Genomic DNA, 24116 nt, shown 5'->3' with positions numbered 1-24116 from the left:
CTTTACCTTATTTAACTCTTTCAGAATGTAAGAATAAACTGTATGATAGGGATGCAATTTGAGTTCTGTAAAGGTTACACTGATAATAATAATCATATTATCTATGAAGCTGAGACAGTATGTAAGAAATCATCAAGTGCATTTCTCAACTTCTGTACATGATAAAGGAGACCATCTCCTTGGAAGAAACTCTGTGATGACCCTAGACAGCATATTAAAAAGCAGAGACATTACTTTGCTGACAAAGGTCTGTCTAGTCCAAGGTAAGATTTTTCCCGTAGTCAGGTATGAATGTAAGAGTTGGACCATAAAGAAAGCTGAGCACCTAAGAATTGATGTTTTTGAACTGTGGTGTTGGAGAAGACTCTTGAGAGTCCCTTGGACTGCAAGGAGATCCAACCAGTCCATCCTAAAAGAGATCAGTCCTGAACATTCATTGGAAGGACTGATTCTGAAGCTGAAGCTCCAGTACTTTGGCCACCTGATGCAAAAAACTGACTTGGCAAAGTAATCTTAGAGAGAAGTGGACAGAAATGGCTCTGGGCACTATGAAGCTTTGTATTCTTGACAGACACTCTTGACCTGAGGCCCTGTCTCGTGGCCTTTGATCTACTCTTTTTCCATTGTGATACCACTCCTTGATATATTTATAAATATTTATACTATGAAAAATAAATAAGTGTAGCTCTGACACATGTTTCTTCAAGCATTTCTCTTTGAACGTTGCACGATGCAAAAAAAAAAAAAAAAGAAAGAAAGAAAATAATAGGATTTTGCTTAGCTGGTAAAGAATATGCCTGCAATGCAGGAAGACCCTGTTTTGATTGCAGGGTCCAGAAGATCACCTGGAGAGGGGATAGGCTACCCACTCCAGTATTCTTGAGCTTCCCTGGTGGCTCAGATGGTAAATAATCTGCCTGCAATGCAGAAGACTTGGGTTTGATCCCTGGATTGGGAAAATCCCATGGAGGAGGCCATTGCAACCCACTCCAGTATTCCTGCCTGGAGAATCCTCATGGACAGAGAAGTCTGGTGGGCTACATTCCATGGGGTCGCAAAGAGTCAAACACGATTGAGTGACTAAGCACACAGCTCAGGACATTGTTCAATACCTAGTCCTACCTGTGAAAGAAGAGTGATTTCCCAGTGACAGCCGGATATGAAGAAGCTGAGGAATTTATACCAGAATTGTCACGGAGGGATCAGCACCCTAGGGTTCAATTATTTTTCACAGAAAAGCATTTAGAATATAAACCACCATGAGTGATTTACCCTTTTTAAAATCTTAAGTCCATTGAGGACATGATTCTTGCTTCTCCCCAGTATCTTCAGGGAATCAAATCTTCTGAAATGATATACTAATGGGACTCATTTTATTTTAACTTATGCCTAAATGTCTGGATATTTTGAGACTTGACTTGGGAGAATTATTAAGTTCTCATGCAGATAGAGACTGAAGGGTATAGGCAAACCATCAGACATTCAGATAACTTTTGCTGCATTTGAACTACTTATTTACTGATTCTGAACCTTGCTCTTTATATTTTAAATTGTTATAATAATAAATACCTAGCAAAGGGAACACCATGGATAAACAGATACAATAAATGTTCTAATGATGCTTCCTTTGTCAGTCTAGACCATCTATACAGTTTATCTTTCTATCTTTTTTTTTTTTTTTTTTTTGGTCTACCTGGAGCTTAACCTTAAATTCCATCAATAGGGCTCCTTGAGTGTCTAGTTTCCATCTGAGTTAGGCCAATGGGAGAAACCAGGAGCATAATAGAAATGAGAGGAAGAGAAAAGTATCCAAATTTCATTTTCTCCCAGTTTCACAATGAAGTGTTAAGGTGGTTGCATCTTTTCAAGGAAAATCCCTGCTAAGGTGTGTGTTGAAAAGGTGGCCTGGCATGCTCTTCCGGGATCTCATGACACTAGAATCCTGACAGCGGCCCTTGTGTTGACTGCTTCAGGACTGGTGTGAAAACTGTCTTACGAACTTAGCCTCCAGGCACTTCAAGTTCTTGGACTGATTTACTTAACACTACCAGTATTCTCCTTACTAAATTAAATTCTTTCCATTAAATTCTCTTCAGTTAAAACATCTGAGTAGGATTTTGGTTTGTCTCACATGCCTGACTCAGACCAGAGTGTTACACAATAATTACTCAATAAATGTTGTGATTGAAGTGATATTTCTGGCTTCACCATTGCTGGATACTGAAAGGGCCGTTGAATCATCATCCTTCTGGGTCATGCATCACTTGCAGACTACACACAGGAGTCAGAGATTAAAATTACTAGCATTGTGCTATACTTATGCACTCAACTAGTCTGACTCTGTGTGACTTCATGGATTGTCACCTACCAGGCGCCTCTGTCCATGGGGATTCTCCAGGCAAGAATGCTAGAGCGGGTTGCCATGGCCTTCTCCAGCAGATCTTTCCAATACAGGGGTTGTACCCAGGTCTTTGCATTTCAGGTAGATTCTTTACTGTCTGAGTCACCAGGGAAGCCCAAGAACACTGGAGTGGGTAGCCTACTCCTTCTGCAGGGGAACTTCCTGACCCAGGAATTGAACCAGGGTCTCCTTCATTACAGATGGATTCTTTACCAGCTAAAATACAGCATTATTGCATATAAAACTGGGTATGAGAATATGGCTTAGACATGCTTCTCCACCCCTTTCTTGACAATTAGAGTCACCTGGGCAAGCAGAATAGTGAGATAATTCTTGCTTCCTTTTCCCCTTTGACATGACCAAGCAGCATCTCTGACTGGGAGGGACATGGGTATCAGCTACACAGAGCATAAAATGACATTTCTATTGATGATGAGGCACCTGTAGTGATCTTTTTCATCATGTCATATATTTCCCTTCATCAAACCAGCGTAGTTAAGTGGGAATCTATAGAGAGGATCTGAAGTGTCCTTCAAAATCAACACTGCTTTTACACTTGCCTCTGGATGGTGACTATAGCCATGAAATTAAAAGACGCTTACTCCTTGGAAGAAATGTTATGACCAACCTAGATAGCATATTCAAAAGCGGAGACATTACTTTGCCAAAAAAGGTCCAACTAGTCAAGGCTACGGTTTTTCCTGTGGTCATGTATGGATGTGAGAGTTGGACTGTGAAGAAAGCTGAGTGCCGCAGAATTAATGCTTTTGAACTGTGGTGTTGGAGAAGACTCTTGAGAGTCCCTTGGACTGCAAGGAGATCCAACCAGTCCATTCTGAAGGAGATCAGCCCTGGGATTTCTTTGGAAGGAATGATGCTAAAGCTGAAACTCCAGTACTTTGGCCACCTCATGCGAAGATTTGACTCATTGGAAAAGACTCTGATGCTGGGAGGGATTGGGGGCAGGAGGAGAAGGGGACGACAGAGGATGAGATGGCTGGATGGCATCATGGAGTCGATGGACATGAGTCTGAGTGAACTCCGGGAGCTGGTGATGGACAGGGAGGCCTGGCGTGCTACGATTCATGGGGTCACCAAGAGTCGGACACGACTGAGCAACTGAACTGAACTGGATATTTTTGGAAATAAAGATACTGTACACTACTGTACAGTAGAATACACAGAAGCACAGTCACCTGTAGAGGATTTGCACACAGAATGTACACCAGTCATGAGAACTAACTTATGTGATTCAACATGTGAACAACATGTTCACATCTTTGAAAACTCAGAGCATTAAAGTTCAAAAGGAATTATTGTATATGAATATAGTTTTGCTGTTTGTGAGAACATAGATTCACTTGGAGGGCATTAAACTGCTGAAATAATGCAGAAAGAGAAAACACACAAATGTTTTATGATACGACATGTATGGGGAATATAAAAAATAAAACAAATGATTAATAAACAAAAAAGAAACAAACTCACAAATATAGAAACCAAACTATGGATACCAGTGGGGAGAGGGAAGTGGGGAAAGGCAATATAGGGTTAGGGGAAAATTGAGTTATTATAAGAATATGTAAAATCATGTGTATGAATCTCTTGAAAATTTTAAAGCATTGCAGAATTTTTAAAAAAATCTTTCACTAAACAAGGATGGAGGTCCTTAGATGGCAGGGGAATAGGACCACTTTCTCCCCAACAAATTCATCGAAGGATCATTTGAATGCTGAGCAAATTCCACAAAACAACTTCTGAATGCTGGCAGAGGACACCAGGCACCCAGAAAGGCAGTCCATTCTATTTGACAGGAGATGTTTTATCATCAGTGCGGTATGGAAGAAGAAGTCTTGAGCCTACTGTAAGAATAAGACTGAAAACCAGAGGCAGGAAGCTTAAATCCAAAACTTGAGAACACTAGAAAATTCCTGACTCCAGGGAACATTAATTGAGAAGAGCTCATCCAAAAGCCTCCATACCTACACTGAAACCAAGCCCCACCCAAGAGCCAACAAGTTTCAGAGCAAGACATACCAAGCTTATTCATCATATTACAAGCTACAGTCATCAAGGCTGTATAGTACTGGCACAAAGACAGAAATATAGATCAATGGAACAAAATAGAAAGCCCAGAGATAAACCCACACACTTTATCTTTGAGAAAGGAGGCAAGAATATACAGTGGAGAAAAGACAATCTATTTAACAAGTGGTGCTGGGAAAACTGGTCAACTACTCATAAAAGAATGAAACTAGAACACTTTCTAACACCATACACAAAAATAAACTTAAAATGGATTAAAGATCTAAATATAAGACCAGAAACTATAAAACTCCTAGAGGAAAACATAGGCAGAAAACTCTCTGACATAAACCACAGCAGGATCCTCTATGACCCACCTCCCAGAGTAGTGGAAATAAAAGCAAAACTGAACAAATTGTACCTAATTAAACTTAAAATGTTGTGCACAACGAAGGAAACAATAAGCAAGGTGAAAAGACAGCCTTCAGAATGGGAGAAAATGATAGCAAAGGAAGCAACTAAGAAAGCATTAATCTCAAAAATATACAAGCAACTCCTGCAGCTCAATTCCAGAAAAATAAATGACCCAGTCAAAAAATGGGCCAAAGAACTAAACAGACATTTCTCCAAAGAAGACATACAGATGGCTAATAAACACATGAAAAGGCGCTCAACATCAGTCATTATCAGAGAAATGTAAATCAAAACCACTATGAGGTACCATCTCACGCCAGTCAGAATGGCTGCTATCAAAAAGTCTACAAACAATAAATGCTGGAGAGGGTACACAGAACGTGGCAAAGATGATGGATGTCACTTCCATAATTAGGCTATATAAAACTGTGACTTTTGTCTTGCCAGTAATATCTCTTTCTCTCTGGATTTGAGGTAAGCAGCTATATAGCGAGTTTCCTTAGAAAGATACCTTTGTGACAATGAACTGGGTGTGGACACTTTCAGGAACCAACAAGAAACTGAAGCCAATGAGGTACCATCGCACGCCGGTCAGAATGGCTGCTGTCAAAAAGTCTACAAGCAATAAATGCTGGAGAGGGTGCGGAGAAAATGGAACCCTCTTACACTGTTCATGGGAATGCAAACTAGTACAGCCACTAAGGAGAACAGTGTGGAGATTCCTTAAAAAACTGGAAATAGAACTGCCTTATGACCCAGCAATCCTACTGCTAGGCATACACACTGAGAAAACCAGAATTGAAAGAGACACATGTACCCCAATGTTCATCGCAGCACTGTTTACAATAGCCAGGACATGGAAGCAACCTAGATGTCCATTGGCAGATGAATGGATAAGAAAGCTGTGGTACATATACACAATGGAATATTACTCAGCTATTAGAAAGAATGCATTTGAATCAGTTCTAATGAGGTGGATGAACTGGAGCCTATTATACAGAGTGAAGTAAGTCAGAAAGAAAAACACCAATACACTATATTAATGCACACATATATATATATATGGAATTTAGAAATGATGGTAATTATGACCCTATATGCGAGACCGAGACAGATGTAAAGAACAGAATTTTGAGCTCTGTGGGAGAAGACAAGGGTGGGATGATCTGAGAGAATAGCTTTGAAACATGTATATTATGATATGTGAAAGAGATCTCCAGTCCAGGTTCAATGCATGAGACAGGGTGCTCAGGACTGGTGAACTGGGATGACCCGGAGGGATGAGATGTGGAGGGAGGTGGGAGGTGAGTTCAGAATGGGGAACGCATGTACACTCATGGCTGATGCATGTCAATGTATGGCAAAACCCACTACAATATTATAAATTAATTAGCCTCCAATTAAAATAAATAAATAAATTTTAAAAATATACAGGGAAAACATGTTTTATATATTTTTAGTATTTGTTTTTCTACAATTAATATGTTCAATTATTTTTGTAACTAAGTTAGTGTGATTTAATTGTTAATATTAACTGCATTAAAAGTGATGTTCATCAAAAATAATATCTTTGAAATGTAAACCTTATACTATCAAATGAAACTCAAGGTTTATATATAGCACATGACTCCAATTTTGCTTTATCAATTATAATAATATATGTACATAAAATTATTGAGAAGAGATATTTAAAAACACAAGAGAATTCATTCCTTGGTTTAGAGCACATAACTCATAAAAGTTATTTCTTCACATTTGTTTTTATTTTCTAGTCATTTATAATGAACATGTGTGTTATATAATCTGAAAAATATATTCATAAAATACAGTCAAAATAAATATTCCACATATCAAAATTGCCTGCTTTACATGGAACAACAAGACTATATTACCCACAAATTATCCTAAGGACATGTAGAAGAAATTCACATTAGCTGTTATTAGTTATCTTGCTCTCATTACAATCACCATGATCATTTATAGGAATAACCTGGTCAATTCATTACCCCCAACATCCCATCCAGTATTTGTTGTATAATAAGAGGTTTAGCTGAGCTTCTCAGGTGCTGCTAGTGCTAAAGAACCCACCTGCCAAAGCAGGAGAGGCAAGAGATGAGGCTCTGATTCCTGGGTTAGGAAGGTCCTCTGGAGGAGGGCATGGCAACCCACTCCAGTATTCTTGCCTTGAGAATCCCATGGACAGACGAGCCTGGTGGGCTACAGTCCATAAGGTCACAAAGAGTCAGGCACAACTGAAGTAACTTATTATGCACACAAAAGAGGTTTAGCCACTTCAATATGAAAAGAGAGAGAATTTGGAATCAAATTGCCTTTCTGCTACTAAGTGGCTGAATGACTTTGGGTAGGTCATTTAGTCTCTCTGTGCCTAACAAAGTAAAACTTATAAATGGAGATGATCTTTTTCACACTAGTTCATTTATTAGGATTTAATGCATCATAGACTTCCCTGGTGGCTCAGACAGTAAAGTGTCTGTCTACAATGCGGGAGACCCGGGTTCGATCCCTGGGTTGGGAAGATCCCCTTGAGAAGGAAATGGCAATCCTTTTCCAGACTATTGCCTGGAAAATCCCATGGACAGAGGAGCCTGGTAGGCTACAGTCAATGGGGTCGCAAAGAGTCAGACACGACTGAGTGACTTCACTTCACTTCACTAACGCATAATAACATAAAAGTGAGAATTCAACTGTAATTGTGTTACTTATGATTATTTTCATACATGTTGATTTATACTCTCAAGAATTTCTGAGGTGAGTTTCACCCAAAGTACAAAAACATAAATCACAAATAGAGGTTAATAAGTTGAATATTGAAAAATGAGAGACTCCAAATAGGCTTGGGGCTGGTGCACTGGGATGACCAGGAGGGATGGTACGGGGAGGGAGGTGGGAGGGGGGTTCAAGATGGGGAACACATGTACACCCATGGTGGATTCATGTTTATGTGTGGCAGAACCAATACAATATTGCAAAGTAATTAGCTTCTAATTAAAATAAATAAATTTAAATAATAAAGAAAAACATTGGATTAAGAATTGCGAAGACTGAGTTTAAATTTGGGTCCTAAAAGCCATAGTGGTTTTCAAGACTATAAAAATTAGGCCAAATGTTAAGTACTTTACAATGATTTTAAAACACATTTTTCTAACTGGATATCAATCTTGACATTAGAATATTCTGTTGGCTAAGAGTGAAACACATCTCTTTGCTTAACCAAAAGAAGAGATTGCTATATGTCATGTCCCAATGACTAAAAGATCCTGATCCTCAAAAATAAATAAATAAATAAAAATAAATAAATAAAATAAAAATGGAACCTGGAATTCTATCACAGTTAGAGTTCTGTGTTACTCATTTCTAATCTCTAAAACACAAGGCTGGTGCATGGGGATGATCCAGAGAGATGATATGGGGTGGGAGGTGGGAGGGGGGGTTCATGTTGGGGAACTCATGTACACCTGTGGTGGATTCATGTCAATATATGGCAAAACCAATACAGTATTGTAAAGTAAAATAAAGTAAAAATAAAAATTTAAAATAAAATAAAAATAAAACACAAGGCTGTTATGGACACTTAATCATATCAAATGAACAGATGCTTAAAGTGCAATTTTATGAAAAGTTTCTCTTTATCATTTGCTGCATGGCTTGGATCACATCCTTGTTCCTCATACTGTAGATCAGTGGGTTCAACATCGGACTCAAAAAACTATAAAAGACTGCAAATATTTTGGACTCCTTTACAGACTTCTCAGTTGGAGGCCTCAAGTACATACAGAAGAGGGTTCCATAAAATAGAGTGACTATTGTCAGGTGGGAACCACAGGTAGAAAAGGCCTTGTGCCTGCCTTCCACAGAACGGATCGCCAAGATAGAGGCAACAATGAAAATATAAGACAGGAGAATGATGAACAAGGAGCTTGACAGTGTGAGACCAGCAACCACAAACATCGCCATCTTTTTGACATAGGTGTCAGAGCAGGCCAGCATTATTAGAGGAGGATCAGCACAGTAGAAATGGTTGATTTCCCGGGAGTCACAAAAGGACAAGTGGAAAGTCAGCAGCGCCTGAGAGAGACCATGGAAGAATCCACAAGCATAAGAGACTGTGACTAGAAAGATGCAAACGTCCTTGGACATCCTGGTGCTGTACAGCAGAGGGCTGCAGATGGCTACATAGCGGTCCAAGGCCATTGAAGCAAGGAGATAAAACTCCGTGATCACCAGGGCGATGAAGACGAGACACTGTGTGAAGCATCCCGCGTAGGAGATGGTCTTCCGGTCTGAGAGGAAATTGTGCAGTATATTTGGAGTGACATTGGAGGAATAGCAAAGGTCTACAAAGGAGAGGTGGCTGAGGAAGAAGTACATGGGGGTCTGCAGGTGGGGATTGGTCCTGATCAGCACGATCATGCCCAGATTCCCTGCCAGTGTGATTAGGTAGATCACCAGGAACACCCCAAACAGGGCCTTCTGCAGCACTGGGTCATCTGTGAGTCCCAGGAGGATGAACTCAGTCACTGCAGTGTGGTTAGGGGGAGACATAGTCTCATCCCTTAAAACCTGAAAGTGGTAAAGTGAAGAATTCTATCTGATCCTGATTCTGCATTTAATCCACTCTTTCATCATTTACTTTTGATCTATGTCTCTATAAGGGAATTACTCTTCTCAACCAATGCATCAGAGCGTCTATGTAAATATTTGCACCTTCTATCTTTGCGATATATTTTTCTATATATATACTGGAAACACACATTCACAAACTCACACATTCTCTTTCTCCTTATTTGTAAATCATGTATACACGTATATAATTAAACCTGTTTTCTTGGAAAACTCCGTATTTTTTTTTTTCAAATTCTGTGAAAAAGAAAGCGAAAAGAATGAAAACCAGGTCTGGAAAGCAGCAGGTCCGTGGCATCATTCAAATGGACAAATGAAGGATGCAGTTCCTACGGTCCCTGCACCTCTGATACACTATTGTTTTCAACACACATTAGGAGACATGTTCAGTCCAGCATTTTCTCCTGAAACCCATATTTGTCTAGCTTAAATTAATTCAGAAGACATTTAATTAGTAGATGCATCTCTTGACATATGACTAAGAAGGTACAGAATGAAGAATTGTTCTTTCTGCTTTTTAAATTCACCCACTCGTTATTTACGGAGGCATTTTTTTTTCTGTTCTAGCTTCTGGGGTTACATGAGTGAGCAAATTACCTATCTTGGTGAACCATATATTGTAAGAGAGGTAATAGATATTGAGCACATAGGCAAATGTTTACAGCAGTATGTCACTTAGAAGAAAACACTATGAAGAAAATTAAAGGCGGAATGCTTTTAGATGGTCATTCAGAGAAAATCTGAGAAGGCAGAATTTGAACGGTAAATAAAGAATTCATGTCAATGTATGGCAAAACCAAGATAGTATTGTAAAGTAAAATAAAGTAAAAATAAAACAAAAAAAAAGAATTCAAATATCTGAAGAGGAATTTGTTTCCATTACTTTTTATTTGTTTTCTTTTTTATATAAATTTATTTATTTTAATTGGAGGTTAATTACTTTACAATATTGTATTATTTTTTAAAACTGACACACCTCTGAATATATTTGTTTAGGAAAGCGCATTAGGATAATATTTAAATGTGGACTTAGCTCCCAGCTGGAGTTATATTTCTGTTTCTTTTGTGAAAGTAAGATATGACTGGAAACATTATGCCTCAAGAATTTCACCTTGTCTTTTTAAATTTAGTTTTCACATATACATCAGAAGAGCCTGTATATAATACTTGATTTTTCAGAGATGCTATGAAATGTTAATATTTGAATAGAAAAAAACAAGTATAAATGATGAAAATAATTTTTTCAATATCATATCAATGAGAATATTAATTTTCACACATATTTTTAGTGAACAAATGTAGAAAATGACTTACCTGTAAAACTGACTTACTATATTTTCTAAAACAAGGTGGGAAGATTTATAGTGTTTCTTAGGAATATTCCCTAGAGTATTTTTTTTTCATTCTTATAATCCAATTAAGATAGATTTTGTTCCCTCAAGGGCATAACCTTAATTTCATGCTTTGAGATCTTTAATTTTCCTTCAAGACCAAAATCTCTATGCAACATCTTTGTACCCTGCTTTATACTATGCGGCTGAGATCTTTGGCAAAAATAAAGAAGTTCACCATCACTTTTAATACTATGAAAGGACAAAAATGTGGTTGGATGAGTTTTGCAATTTTTGTGTATAAAAGTATATATACTACTAACACTAAGTCGCTTCAGTCGTGTCCGACTCTGTGCGACCCCATAGACGGCAGCCCACCAGGCTCCCCCGTCCCTGGGATTCTCCAGGCAAGAACACGAGTGGGTTTCCATTTCCTTCAACGCATGAAAGTGAAAAGTGAAAGTGAAGTCGTTCAGTAGGGTCCGACTCTTCGCGACCCCGTGGACTGCAGCCCACCAGGCTCCTCCCTCCATGGGAGTTTCCAGGCAAGAGCACTGAAGTGGGGTGCCATCGCCGTCTCCATATATATATATATATGTGTCCAAGACATACTTGGATATATAATCCTTCCTGCATTCAGTTCAGTTTTTTCCTGTTTTCTCTTAAGCCCACTCTAATCAAACTTTCCCCCCCATCACTCCACAGAAACTGTTCTTGTGGAGGTTGTCAGGGTCCTTTATGCTGCCAGATTCAGTGGCCAGTTCTCAGTCTTCATCTTCCTGATCTGTAAGTAATATTTGGCGGAGTTAACTGCTGACTGCCACTTGAAAACCTATCATCTCTTGTCTTCCAGGACACGACATTCTGAGTTTCCTGCTACCATATGGGTTGCTCCTTCTCCTCCTTCTTTGTTTATTCCTCTTTCCTCTGACTGTTAAGATTGGAGTAGCTCAGAACTCATTATTTTGTGATCTTCTTCAATTTTTTTTTTTCTATTTACACTTTACCTTCATGATCTTATTCAGTCTCATGACTATAAATACTATCTATATATTTACAGCTCCTGAAATTATTTCAGCCCTGACCTCTTTCCCAAATCCCAGAATTATAATGCAATCAGTTACTCACATTTTCACATTAATATCAAATACTGGCTCAACCTGACTCAAAGCTAATTTGCTCATGTCTTCCTTTAATTTTCCCAAACATAACATTCTCTGTCTCAAGTCAGTGACAACTCTCTACTTCCATGTGTTCAAATAAAAAATAAATACAAGCAAATAAATATTGAAGAAATTGATCTCTTTGCTTTCTCACACACTATGTAACTAGTCTATCAGATAATTATGTTATCTCTATTTTCAAAATATCTCAATCAACAAAACAACTATCTCCTTCCATCTTTATTTCTACCATTAAGGCTCAAGCCAACATCATCTTTCACCTAGATTACTAGAATAGTCCTTAAACTGACCGTTCTTTCTCTAAAATCAGTTTAATTCCACCCTGTAAAATACACGCTTAAAAAATTCACAGCCATTTTGTAGATCCCCACTTTATACATATACATATATATATACACATTATCTATATATATATGATATAAATGGAATTATATTCTATATGACATATATGATCTTATATGTATGTATGTATTTACATATGTTTATGTATAGATAGATAGATAAAGGCTGACAATTGCAGTAGTTTCTCAAAGTGTGCATATAAGAGCATAAAATAATTTTATTTAATGTACTACACAGTGTATTAAATATGCCAAGTACTTTGGCACTCTTTCTGCACAAAATTAATGAAATTTCCCTGCTTCATACATGAGAAGGCAATGGCACCCCACTCCAGTGCTCTTGCCTGGAAAGTCCCATGGATGGAAGAGCCTGGTAGGCTGCAGTCCATGGGGTCTCGAAGAGTCGGACACCACTGAGCGACTTCACTTTCACTTTTCACTTTCATGCATTGGAGGAGGAAATGGCAACCCAGTCCAGTGTTCTTGCCTGGAGAATCCCAGGGACGGGGGAGCCTGGTAGGCTGCCGTCTATGGAGCCGCACAGAGTTGAACATGACTGAAGTAACTTGGCAGCAGCAGCTTCGTAGACACACAAAAACACAGAGATATACACAGAGAGATGCATGTGTACATGTGTGTTTGTATGTGTATGCATGGGTTGAATAGTCTATAAAATCCTCATCTCTTATTAGTTATCCTAAACCCCTTTCTTCTAAAAAAAATTGTTAGTTTAGTTGCTCACCATAAATTCAGTGTTTCAGACATATTGCAATTTAGAGGTACAGTGTATTTAAATTTTTTATTTATTTATCTTAATTGGAGGATAAGTACTTTACAATATTGTGATGGTTTTTGCCTACATCAGTACGAATCGGCCATAGGCACACTTGCGTCCCCTCCATGCTGAGCCTCCCTCCCTGTCAACCCTGTCCCTCCTGGTTGTCACAGAGCACTGAGAGGTTTTTGTCTTAATTCCTTGAATGCTTTTTGAATCCTCTTTGAATCTTTCTATATCTAACCACTTAGAGATAAATTAAAACATCTTACCTGTTGTCCTTAAGACATACTCACTGAAAGTAGTGGTGTTTATAAGTTTAGTTTTATTTATTGGTTTTTGGAGGAATACAATTTGTTTTCCCTGCAGCGTGAAATTTCTAGCTTTGATGAAAATGGAAGTGGCATAAGGAACTCAGCTGTGACAGATTTAAGATATGGTTAATTAATTCAACAAAGAGTATAAGATGCTACTTCTGAATTTGAGGCTGAGGGTCAGATTATTAAGATTGTGATGATGCTCTTGAGATTTAATCATCTTTGCAAAACACTAAAAAATGAAAGCCTGAAATATACTAACCCGAAATTAAGACATCCACTTATTTTCCACTGAGATAATTGAACTATTTTCTCCCCAGGGAGTCACTTATACCTTTGTAAATAAGTTAGGCATTTGAAGTACAAAATCTCTTTTATGGTCTTAAGACTCCATTGTGAATAACACTGAATTAAATTAAATGATATAAAATTTATTAGGTCTTGCCTCAAATTTTCACAATTCCACTGAAAATATAATCCATACTCATATCTATTTTAATAGGCAAGAATACTGGAATGAGTTACCATAACCTACTCCAACTGATCCATCACTCCCCAAACACCTTCCTGATTGCAGTTTTTTTCTCTTTTTATTTGCTCACTCTGTCCCACGTATACTTGTTCCCTTACTATTCTTTTAACAAACCAAGAACGATCTCACCTCAGGGCCTTTGTATTCACCACAGATATTCATGCAATGTCATTCCTACGTAGGACTTGCTCAACTGTTATTTTCACAGGTTGCTCTACTCCTGTACAACCCTCTTCTCTCACTTTAATTTCTTTAAAGCACAACTCTTACCCATGTCACACACATGCATCCCACACAAACACGAACAAATGCCTGTGCACACGTGCATACACACTTTGCTGTTGACAATAAAGTCTTCTTCACTCCAAAACAAGTTTAATGAAATCAAGAATTTTGTTTTCTCACATGGAATATCTTCAGCATGAGTTACCTGCTGAATACATTTTTCCACTAATGTCTTTGAGAGAAACGTTGGTTAATAATTAAAAGTGGAATTAACAGGAGTTAGGAGGGCTGTTCCAGGGGGATAGGATGAGTTACCTCCTCCTTTGTGGTCTCTAACAAACCTTTTGGGGATGAAGTGGTCTCATTTGGAACATTGGTATTCCACTTTCTGGTCTGTAGAGGAGAGTGGGATGGAAAGACATAGGAAACAGACATTTAGCTGATTCCAAATCATTACTTAGTCCTTATTCGACATATCACCTCATGAAAGACAGTTTTTTTCCTGTTGTTCCAACATTGACAGCCCCAACCCCACTACAATCAGCAATAAATAGATAATTGTGTTTGATAAATGTTTATTGAAAATTATGTGAAACTTTGGCTGGGATACAGATAAAAAGAACACTTTGACTCTGAGATTACTACACTCCAAAATATCCCAGTTAATTCACAAAGTCACTAAACTATACCCCCATTATTGCTATGGCACCCTTATTATTAAATAGCTAAGACTTTCTTCTATAGTATTTGGTACTCTTGACATCCATGTGAATGGAAGAGTTTACTATTTATAATAGATGCTGTGATATACTACCCAGATTGGACTTTCAGTATTGAAGTATTTACTTCCCCAGCTTCCTAGGGCATCGACAGCTCACACCTCATAGCTGAGCTCTACTCTTCAAATATCCCTGCTGAAAGGCACTGTCATTCTGAAAATTAGACCGCTTCCAGTGGGTGACCCACATCTAAAGCAGGTTATTATGGAGGTATAAATACCTGTTCAAATTTGAAACATCTCTGAGAAGGATGATCTCAACTCCAGATCTCCACGTGGAACTGGCTGAATATTCTGTTGCAATTTCATCACAACTTAGTTTCTTCTACCCAATCCTATTTCCCTTACTTCTTTATCAGTGTTGTTCCTGGGAACACTCTACAATAAATTTCCTAAATACAAATATCTGTCTCAGAGTCTATTTTCCAAGATCCAATCAAAGTCATATATATATATATATATATATATATATATATAAAATTAAGAGTGAAAGGGCTCAATATGGAAATTGAGATTTAAATCTAGGTCAGCTAATTCCAAGCATTTTGATATATATATATATATATATATATATATATATATACTTTTTTTTTTTTTTTACCAGACACTGCCTTCCTTCACTGCATTGATTCATTCTACAGGCTAATAAATACACATTTAGGACACCAGGAAATTTAGAATACATCTCATTTTAAACAATATACTTTAACACAGAAAAACAGTTCAAGCAATTAGACAATACAATTAACATCAAAACATTCTTATTCCACATAATAGGGTGATATGTAGCATGGCTTCACAGTATCTGTTGCTGTAAGATCTTCTTTAAGGCCCCTTTCACATCCTTATTTTTCAAACTGTAGATGAGGGGATTTAGCATAGGGATCACTACGGTATAAAAGACAGAGACAATCTTGTCCTGCTCCATTGAGTAGCTAGTCATAGGACGCAAGTACATGAAGAGAATTGTCCCAAAGAATATGGTGACGGCCATGAGGTGAGAGGCACAGGTGGAGAAGGCTCTGTGCCTGCCCTCCAAGGAGGGCATCCTCAAGACGGCAACGAGGATGCACAGGTAGGAAGTGAGGATGATCATAACACAGCCGATGACAATAACGCTGGAGAAAGCCATGATCACGATGCCGTTGATGCGGGTATCAGAGCAAGAGAGTTTGAGCAGGGGTGGTGTATCACAGTAGAAATGATTGATCTTATTGGAGCCACAAAAGGACAACTTGAAAGTCATTCCTGTGTGTATGGCTGCATTTCCAAAACCTGCGAGGAACGAGGTAGCTGCTAGCAAGAAGCAAATTCTCCCAGACATGAGAACTGGATACAGCAAAGGGTTCCAAATGGCTACGTAGCGGTCATATGCCATCATAGCTAACAAGAAGCACTCAGTCCCCAGGAAGGAGCCAAAGAAATAGAACTGGGCAGCACACCCCTTAAAGGAAATGGCCTTCCTCTCAGCCACTAGGTTCACCAGCATCTTAGGAGTGACAGAAGAAGAGTAAGAGGCGTCAACAAAGGAGAGACTGCTGAGAAAAAAGTACATGGGGGTGTGGAGACAAGGGTCCATCTTAATTAACACAATCATGCCCAAATTACCCACCACGGTTGCCATATAGATCAACAGAAATAATCCAAAGAGGACGATCTGTAGCTCTGGATTGTCTGAGAGTCCTAAGAGAATAAATTCTGTCACTTCTGTTTGATTCCTGGTTTGCATCTCTTTCATATATCTGACCATTTGAGCTGCAATAAGAGAAAACATAGAACATCCTGTTTGGTCAGATGAATGCACAACAGCTGGGCTTCCCTGCTGGCTGTATGGTAAACGAGCTTGCCAATACAGGAGCTTCAGGCTCGATCCTTGGGTGGGGAAGATCCCCTGGAGAAAGAAATGGTAACCCACTCCCTTATTTTTGCCTAGAAATTTCCATGGACAGAAGAGACTCATGGTGAAGCTGAAATGCCAATACTTTGGCCACCTGATGCGAAGAAATGACTCATTGGAAAAGACCCTGAGGCTGGAAAAGATTGAAGGCAGGAGGAAAAGGGGATGACAGAGGAGGAGATGGTTGGATGGCGTCACTGACTCAATGGGCATGTGTTGGAGCAAGCTCCAGGAGTTGGTGATGGACAGGGAAGCCTGGTGTGCTGCAGTCCATGTCGTAAACAATCAGACATGACTAAGCAACGGTATGGATGTGAGAGTTCGACTATGAAGAAAGCTGAGCACCAAAGAATTGATGCTTTTGAACTGTGGTGTTGGTGAAGACTCTTGAGAGTCCCTTGGACTGCAAGGAGATCCAACCAGTCCATCCTAAAGGAAATCAGTCCTGGGTATTCATTGGAAGGACTGATGCCGAGCCTGAAACTTCAATACTTTGGCCACCTCATGCAAAGAGTTGACTCATTGGAAAAGACCCTGATGCTGGGAGGGATTGCAGGCAGGAGGAGAAGGGGATGACAGAGGATGAGATGGCTGGATGGCATCACCAACTCGATGCACATGAGTTTGGGTGAACTCCGGGAGTTGGTTATGGACAGGGAGGTCTGGCATGCTGCGATTCATGGGGTCACAAGGAGTCGGACACGACTGAGTGACTGAATTGAATTAACATAAATCTTTTTTTTAAAAAACTTAAAACAGAAGATCAAAATATCTCAGCACTTGTGCTAATATTGATGTTAAAGGTCTACTGAGCACAGCTTGAGGGTAGGGTGGCAGGATCTGGTTCCATTCTTACAGACACCAGGGTACAAGAAGTGTCTAGTCATACTCAGATCCACTCAGTTTCCACTGGGACAGGGACTCAATACTCCAATAAGCAAAAAGCCTGGCATTTTTATACAGTACTGCAATACTCTCAATGTATCACTGCACCTATTATCTTATCTAAACCTGACCACAATTCAGTGAGGGAGATAATCAAGAATAAGCCCATTGGTATTAAGAAGATAATCTTTTGTTAGGGGAGGTCAGTGAAGTGCAGGAATGTCTCAGCTAATCAGTGGTGAATGCTGGATAGAACATAGGTCTCTTGATGCCACATTATTTGTTCCTCAAAACTACACTGCCCCTCTTCTGATTTCATTGGGCAGATATTCAGCCTAGGTCCTTGTCCTTGGACTAAACGTGCTGTTTGAACTTCACAGAAGAGCATCTTCAGCCGGTGTTAAAAAGAAGGAAAGGATCTTTTCCTCTCATCTTCAACAAGAAAGCTTCCGTGAGAGTACTTTTCCATCAGAAATAGCAGAAAGAATAAAATGCTCTAGAAACGTGTGTGTGTGTGTGTGTTAGGCACATAAAGAAAGGCAACAGGGTGTAAAAATAACAGGTACTAAATTAGGTTAACCATTGCCTATGACCTACAAGCTCTGTGTTAAGTATGTTTCCTGCATTATTTAATTTAAATTTTATGAGGTAGGCAGTACTATAGTCCTCTTTTTGCACAGGAGAAATGAGAGGTAGAAAAGATTGGTGACTACTGCTCAGAGCCCCAGAGATATCCCACGGATGTCTAATTTATATCCAGTCAGTGCAGTTCCTCTTCTCTTAACATTAGAGGTCATTTATAAGGACCTTGTCAATAATAGGTGTGAGCACTAATACACAGAGATGTTGATATTGTAATTCTCAGAACTGCATCAATACATTAGAATCCATTTACCTACATTAGGAAAAAATGTGTATATCTCCTAAAAAGAAAATACAGTGGCTGAAAATTGCCTTTTTCAGAACTCACACTCATTAATTTGTCTTTTAGCAAATTGCCACATTATTGCCCATTCACTTTATACCTAGCATTGCAAATTACATGCCTCATTCTCTCCTCTTCCTTAGCAAATACTTGTTTTTGTGAAATATACTCTTTCCCCCCAGCTGAGAGTTTGCAGTCAACCATCTAGTCCAGAGATTCTTCATCTGGGTTTTCCATTTCTAAGAGTTTGTGAAAATAATAGTAAGAGTTCCTTAAAATCTCTGGTGTTTAAAAAAGAATTCAAGTCATATATTGTTTATTCTCCTTAGCTTTCTCCTAAAGACTGAGACATTTTGTGTTGATGAAAATGGACAGAGCAGCTATTTAACATACGTTCTTAGTCATTTAGTATTCTTGGAACCTTGGGTCTGTGGGTAATTGGAGAAATTAACAAGACTGTGAAGGACAGAGACAAGAAAACTGAAACACTTATTCCTTCCCTGTCATGAGAGAATCACTCACATTCAGCAGAGACCGAGTCCTTCTTATTTTCACTTTTCCTTACGGTAAGAATCCCAATGTGTTAAAATGTAAAATACATTTCAAAATATAGAATACATTGCTGCAGTATATTTGTAATACTGTTTGCAGCTATTTCCAGTTGGAGGGTCCCTCTACCAGAGTCTGGAGTAAGCATCCTGACATTTTAAATAGGATGTATTTCCTGTTCTTACGGCTCTGGGGACTGTGTTCCTCATTTCATCTCATTTTAATATACTTTTTTTTTTCCCCTCTGCAACTAAGGGACTCACATGTCTCTTTTATGTTCCTCTCCTTTACCCTTGGGATACCTGGGGCTAAATAGAATGAATTTTCAGATGAGTATTCCTAACCACTGTTTTTGTTTTTTTCTTTTTCATTCATTGCTTCATTGCTATGTCAGACCTTCACTAATTGCCACGAGCAGGGGCTGCTCTCTCATTGCAGCTGGCAGGCTTCTCATTACGGTGGTCTCTCATTGTAGCACATGGGATCCGGTGTCTGGGCTTCAGTAGTTGTAGCTCACAGACTCCAGGGTGCTGGGTGCTGGGCACAGGCTTAGTAGCTCCAGCACCAGGTTTTTCTGGCATGTGGGATCTTCCCAGACCAGGGATCAGGCCCATGTCCCCTGCACTGACAGGCAGATTGCTAATCACTGAAACACCAGGGAAGCCCCTCTAATCACCATTAAACACCCGTTTATTTGTCATCCCAACAGTTAGTGGTCTGGTCCCCTTGGGAACATTAAAAATATCCACAAAAGAGCAGGTTAGTTCAATCTCTGGTCTTGCCTTGTATAAGGACTTTGGGTACAAAGGGGAAATTCTGCAGCCTGAATCACGGTAATGGACTAATTGGGGGAGGTAAAAGGAGTCAGCAAGAACAAGGATTGACCTGACTTTCAGTCGTGGCTATCTGTCACTGATTGTGTGATTTTGGATAATGCATCAAACCTCTTTATATCTCAGCTTTCTCATATCTATGTAGGAATACAGACACCCACCTCATAGACTGAATCTGTAGATAAATGGATGAATGCAAGTGATTTGTTGCATGAAATACATATAGATAGCTGACTGATTAGCAAGAGTTTCCCACACCCTGACTCTTCCCCCACCCTGACTCTCCTTCCTACTGTCTAGAAGGAGATATAGTTACCAGCGTATGTAGTCTAGATTGATGCTTACAAGCCTCCCATCGCCTAAATGTATCTTCCATATAAGATACAGAGTCTCAAATAAATTGATCAACATATGATGATCATTTATATAATCTATGTCACTTTGAGAACATACCCCAATTAATTTCTCTCAGTACAATGTAATCATTGTAATTTTCACTAAATGCTGGGGGACACAAAGACTTAAAAGGTACATTGCTTTATCTCTAGCAATTCAGACAATATTTGCATTATTTTGGTTAAATCTTAGCCTTTCCTTAGAGGGAAAATGCAGTAGGCTCCTAACAACACAGATTCTGAAACATAATTGGCAAACAATGAAGTTTACTTAATAAGTAAATAAATAACATTTCTTCATTATTATACAGAAGTGTGAGTGGAAGCTGGAAGAAAGATCAAATGGCACTAAGAAATCAATGATAAGGGATATAGGACTGAAAGGACCCTAGGGGACAACAGAGTGGTGGAATGAGACCACTGAACAACACAGGAGTTATTAATCATGGACAGGATAGGGAGCAGGTCCTAGTCAGCCCAAGCCGTGAAGCAGGAAGTCTCAAGGAGCTTCAGAATAAGAAACTAATTAATTTCTAAACCCAGTTTAAGTGTCATTCAAAGAGGCACCAGACAGGGACTTCCCTGGCAGTGCAGTGGATAAGAATCCACCTTGCAATTCAGGGGACATGGGTTCAATTCCTGGTCAGGGAACTAGGATCATACATGCCCAGAGCAACTGAGCCTACCCTCCAGAGCTACTGGAAGCAGCTAGCCTCAACTACTGAGCTCATGTGCAACAATGAGAGTCCACGCACTGCGACGAAAGATCCCACATGAAGCAGCAAAGATCCCACATGCTACAGCTAAGACCTGGCACAGCCAAAGAAATAACCATCTTAGAAAACAGACAGCATTTTATCTCCCTACTACCGAGATGAGAACCATGAGAAGTTAGGATGCAATGAGAGCTCCGTGGAGTTTTCTGAGAATTCACCTTGGAAATAAGAATGTGAGATTGGCACCATAAAAGAGAATCCACTGACAAGTTGTAAGGCAGTTTTCATGGAGACGGGACTCTCAAGTCCAAAAAAACAAGCAACTACCATGTATTCATCACAAAACAGAGGTAATGCTGACTAACGAAGATATGACTTTTCCTCATATGACTTTTCTGATCTCATTTGTAGTACCATCAGAAGATTCAATTGACCAAATAAAGAAATTACCCTGCAGAATCTCTGATGAACAAATGCTCAAAAAATGTTAATGTTCTGCAGCCTATTTTTCCTTTTCCTATCCACTAGGCTCTCAAAAAAGGTCAGTCTCAAAAATTTGGGTTTTGTTGTTGCTGTTAAATTGCAGTCTTTTATTCCAGATTCTTTCAAATTAAGTAGAGAAATATAGTTTAAATATGAGATGATTGGATGGCTTCACTGACTCAAAGGACATGAGTCAGAGCAAACTAAGGAGATGTTGAAGGACAGGGAAGCCTGGCCTGCTATAGTCCATGAGGTTTCAGAGTCAGACATGGCTGAGTGACGAAACAGCAACAATACATGGCCCCTCTGCATAGCATGGAAAGTCTCAGCCTCTTTGAAGTGACTTCAGGCATCAGTAAGCAGAACTTTCTAAATTACAGTCAAAATCATATCATGAAGGCAGTTTAGGGGTTGTAAAAACAGTTCAGGTAGCATTCATCATTGACTCAGTTACCACAACTAGAGAGGCTGAAAACAATTCCCGTGTGTTTCCTTCTTTTATCATTGAAGTTGAAGGGAGAGAGAGTGAAATTCCATAAGGAATAGTAGTTCATCAAATCTTTGAGTCTCCTGTGAGTTCAAAAACCATTTCATCATATTTCCTCTGGGAGAAGTGATGACTCTGAAACTTAAATACTTTCTGCAGATAGAGCAAAAGTGGGATGAGCAGATGGCTCAGGGACAGCAGGAGGGTGATTGCTCATCTTCGGATTCTTCTCTGAATATTTGTTCAGCATAACTCAGTAAGAGAAGGGGAGACATTGGACCTCTCCCCAAAAGGTAAAAAACAAACAAACAAACACAAAACCATGCAAGTTAGTCCCATGTCAGCGTGTTTGGGACTAAAAAAAATAGACCTGTTCAGAGTGGAGTGTTACACTACTAAGTGCTCCTTTGGACATGGACTTCCTTGACTTCAGGTCCATGCCATCTTAAAGTTTACAAAAGAGATATAGACCATGGGTTTAACTTTCAGATGTCTCACTCTAAGTCAGAATTTAAACTGCTAGAACTGGGAATTTCGCAGATAAGGAAGCTGCATCTCACAGCAATTCATCAAGTTCAAACAATTAATTTAGTTGATGGGGGGTATTACTATCAATCACACCAAGATTTAGCTTATTATCAATGTATGCATACTGCATGCTAAGTTACCTCAGTCGTTTGACTCTCTGTGGCCCCATGGGCTGCATCCTGCCAGGCTCCTCTGTGCAAGGGATTCTCTAGGAAAGAACACTGGAGTGGACTGCCGTGCCCTCCTCTAGGGGATCTTCCAGACCCAGGAATTGAACCCGGGTCTCTTACATCTACCTGCATTGACAGGCAGGTTCTTTACCACTAGCACCACCTGGGAAGCCCATTATGAATGACCACACCCCAGTGAAAGATGCACTATACCGCTCTACATTCTTGTCTTTCTTGAGCAATAAACCAAATAGAGTAGATTCAGTCTGACTTCTTTCAGGTTTAGATCGAGGGTGCTACTTATTTCTAAGTTCATATTTTGGTTTAGATTGGTTTATTCTTGCTTATTCCCTTCTTAGAATTCTTCAATGGACCAGGTATCCATAAAAACAGAGAAAAAGTTTACCAACACATGCTCCTGTGTGTCCATAGCAATGGATAACACTTTCCCTATTCTTCCAAGAGAGGAATCCTTGAATCTTAACTCTGAGTTGAAGCTGTTGGCTAGGCAATAAAATCTTCCAAAGACACAGCAGTGTCTTCATCCTTGTTATGCTCCATGCCAAAATCCTGGGTGCTTCTAAAGACCAGAGAAATCAATGAACTAATTCTGTGCCCATGAATAATAGGCAAGACAGGAAAGAAAGAAAGGTGGGCACAAAAAAGTAAAGATCTATAACCTCCATCAAATCACATATACACAGAAGATGACAAAGTGAAGTCGATTCTAGAGTCAGAGTCAGCTCTGCTACTTACTGACTCTTGATTGTATAGAAGCTATTTAGTATCTAGCCTTGCTCTTTTCAGATGTAAGATGGAGATAATGTTGGCACCTACTTCATAGAGCTGTGATGAGGATGAAATAACTTAATGTGTGGAAGAAATGAAAATTCTGGCATACAGTTAGCATTCTGGCCTTTTAAAAATTATCATTATTCATTGCTTTAATCTTATATTGCTCACCCTCTGCTCCAAGTATTTCACTTTCTGTGTATGTGTTTGTGTGTGGAGAGTGGGGTCGTATGATGTGTTCTATCCTGAGACCCTGGGATCTTTTTGTGTGTGTTTGTGTGTCTATCTGCAATGAGAGTTAATGTCTGCTGTCTGCTTTGTTTTAGAAAGAAGAGGCACTCAAAACAATTCTTTACTAATTAATTAGGTATATATTCACACCAATCAGGCTAAACATTTGGTACTATGTGGCAAATGACCTCAGAACACCAAGGTTTTTGGATAAGAATATTTTCCATTCTTAAGACGCTAACATCTTCTCCTATGTTGACT

At 39.2% G+C, this 24116-nt stretch overlaps 2 protein-coding genes across 2 annotated transcripts; both read right to left on the bottom strand.

Moving 5' to 3' along the window:
* LOC102182058 (olfactory receptor 5M10-like) lies at positions 8471 to 9403 on the bottom strand. The gene has a single exon (XM_013969926.2). The coding sequence runs from the start codon at positions 9401 to 9403 to the stop codon at positions 8471 to 8473; it is 933 nt and encodes a 310-aa protein (XP_013825380.2).
* On the bottom strand, positions 15750 to 16732 carry LOC102182331 (olfactory receptor 5AP2). The gene has a single exon (XM_005690258.2). The coding sequence runs from the start codon at positions 16712 to 16714 to the stop codon at positions 15761 to 15763; it is 954 nt and encodes a 317-aa protein (XP_005690315.2). The 5' UTR covers positions 16715 to 16732; the 3' UTR covers positions 15750 to 15760.

The sequence above is a fragment of the Capra hircus genome, chromosome 15 (genome assembly GCF_001704415.2).
Source record: "Capra hircus breed San Clemente chromosome 15, ASM170441v1, whole genome shotgun sequence".
NCBI lineage: Eukaryota > Metazoa > Chordata > Mammalia > Artiodactyla > Bovidae > Capra > Capra hircus.
Note: the sequence above shows the minus strand (reverse complement) of the source record. Positions and strands in the feature narration are given on the sequence as shown.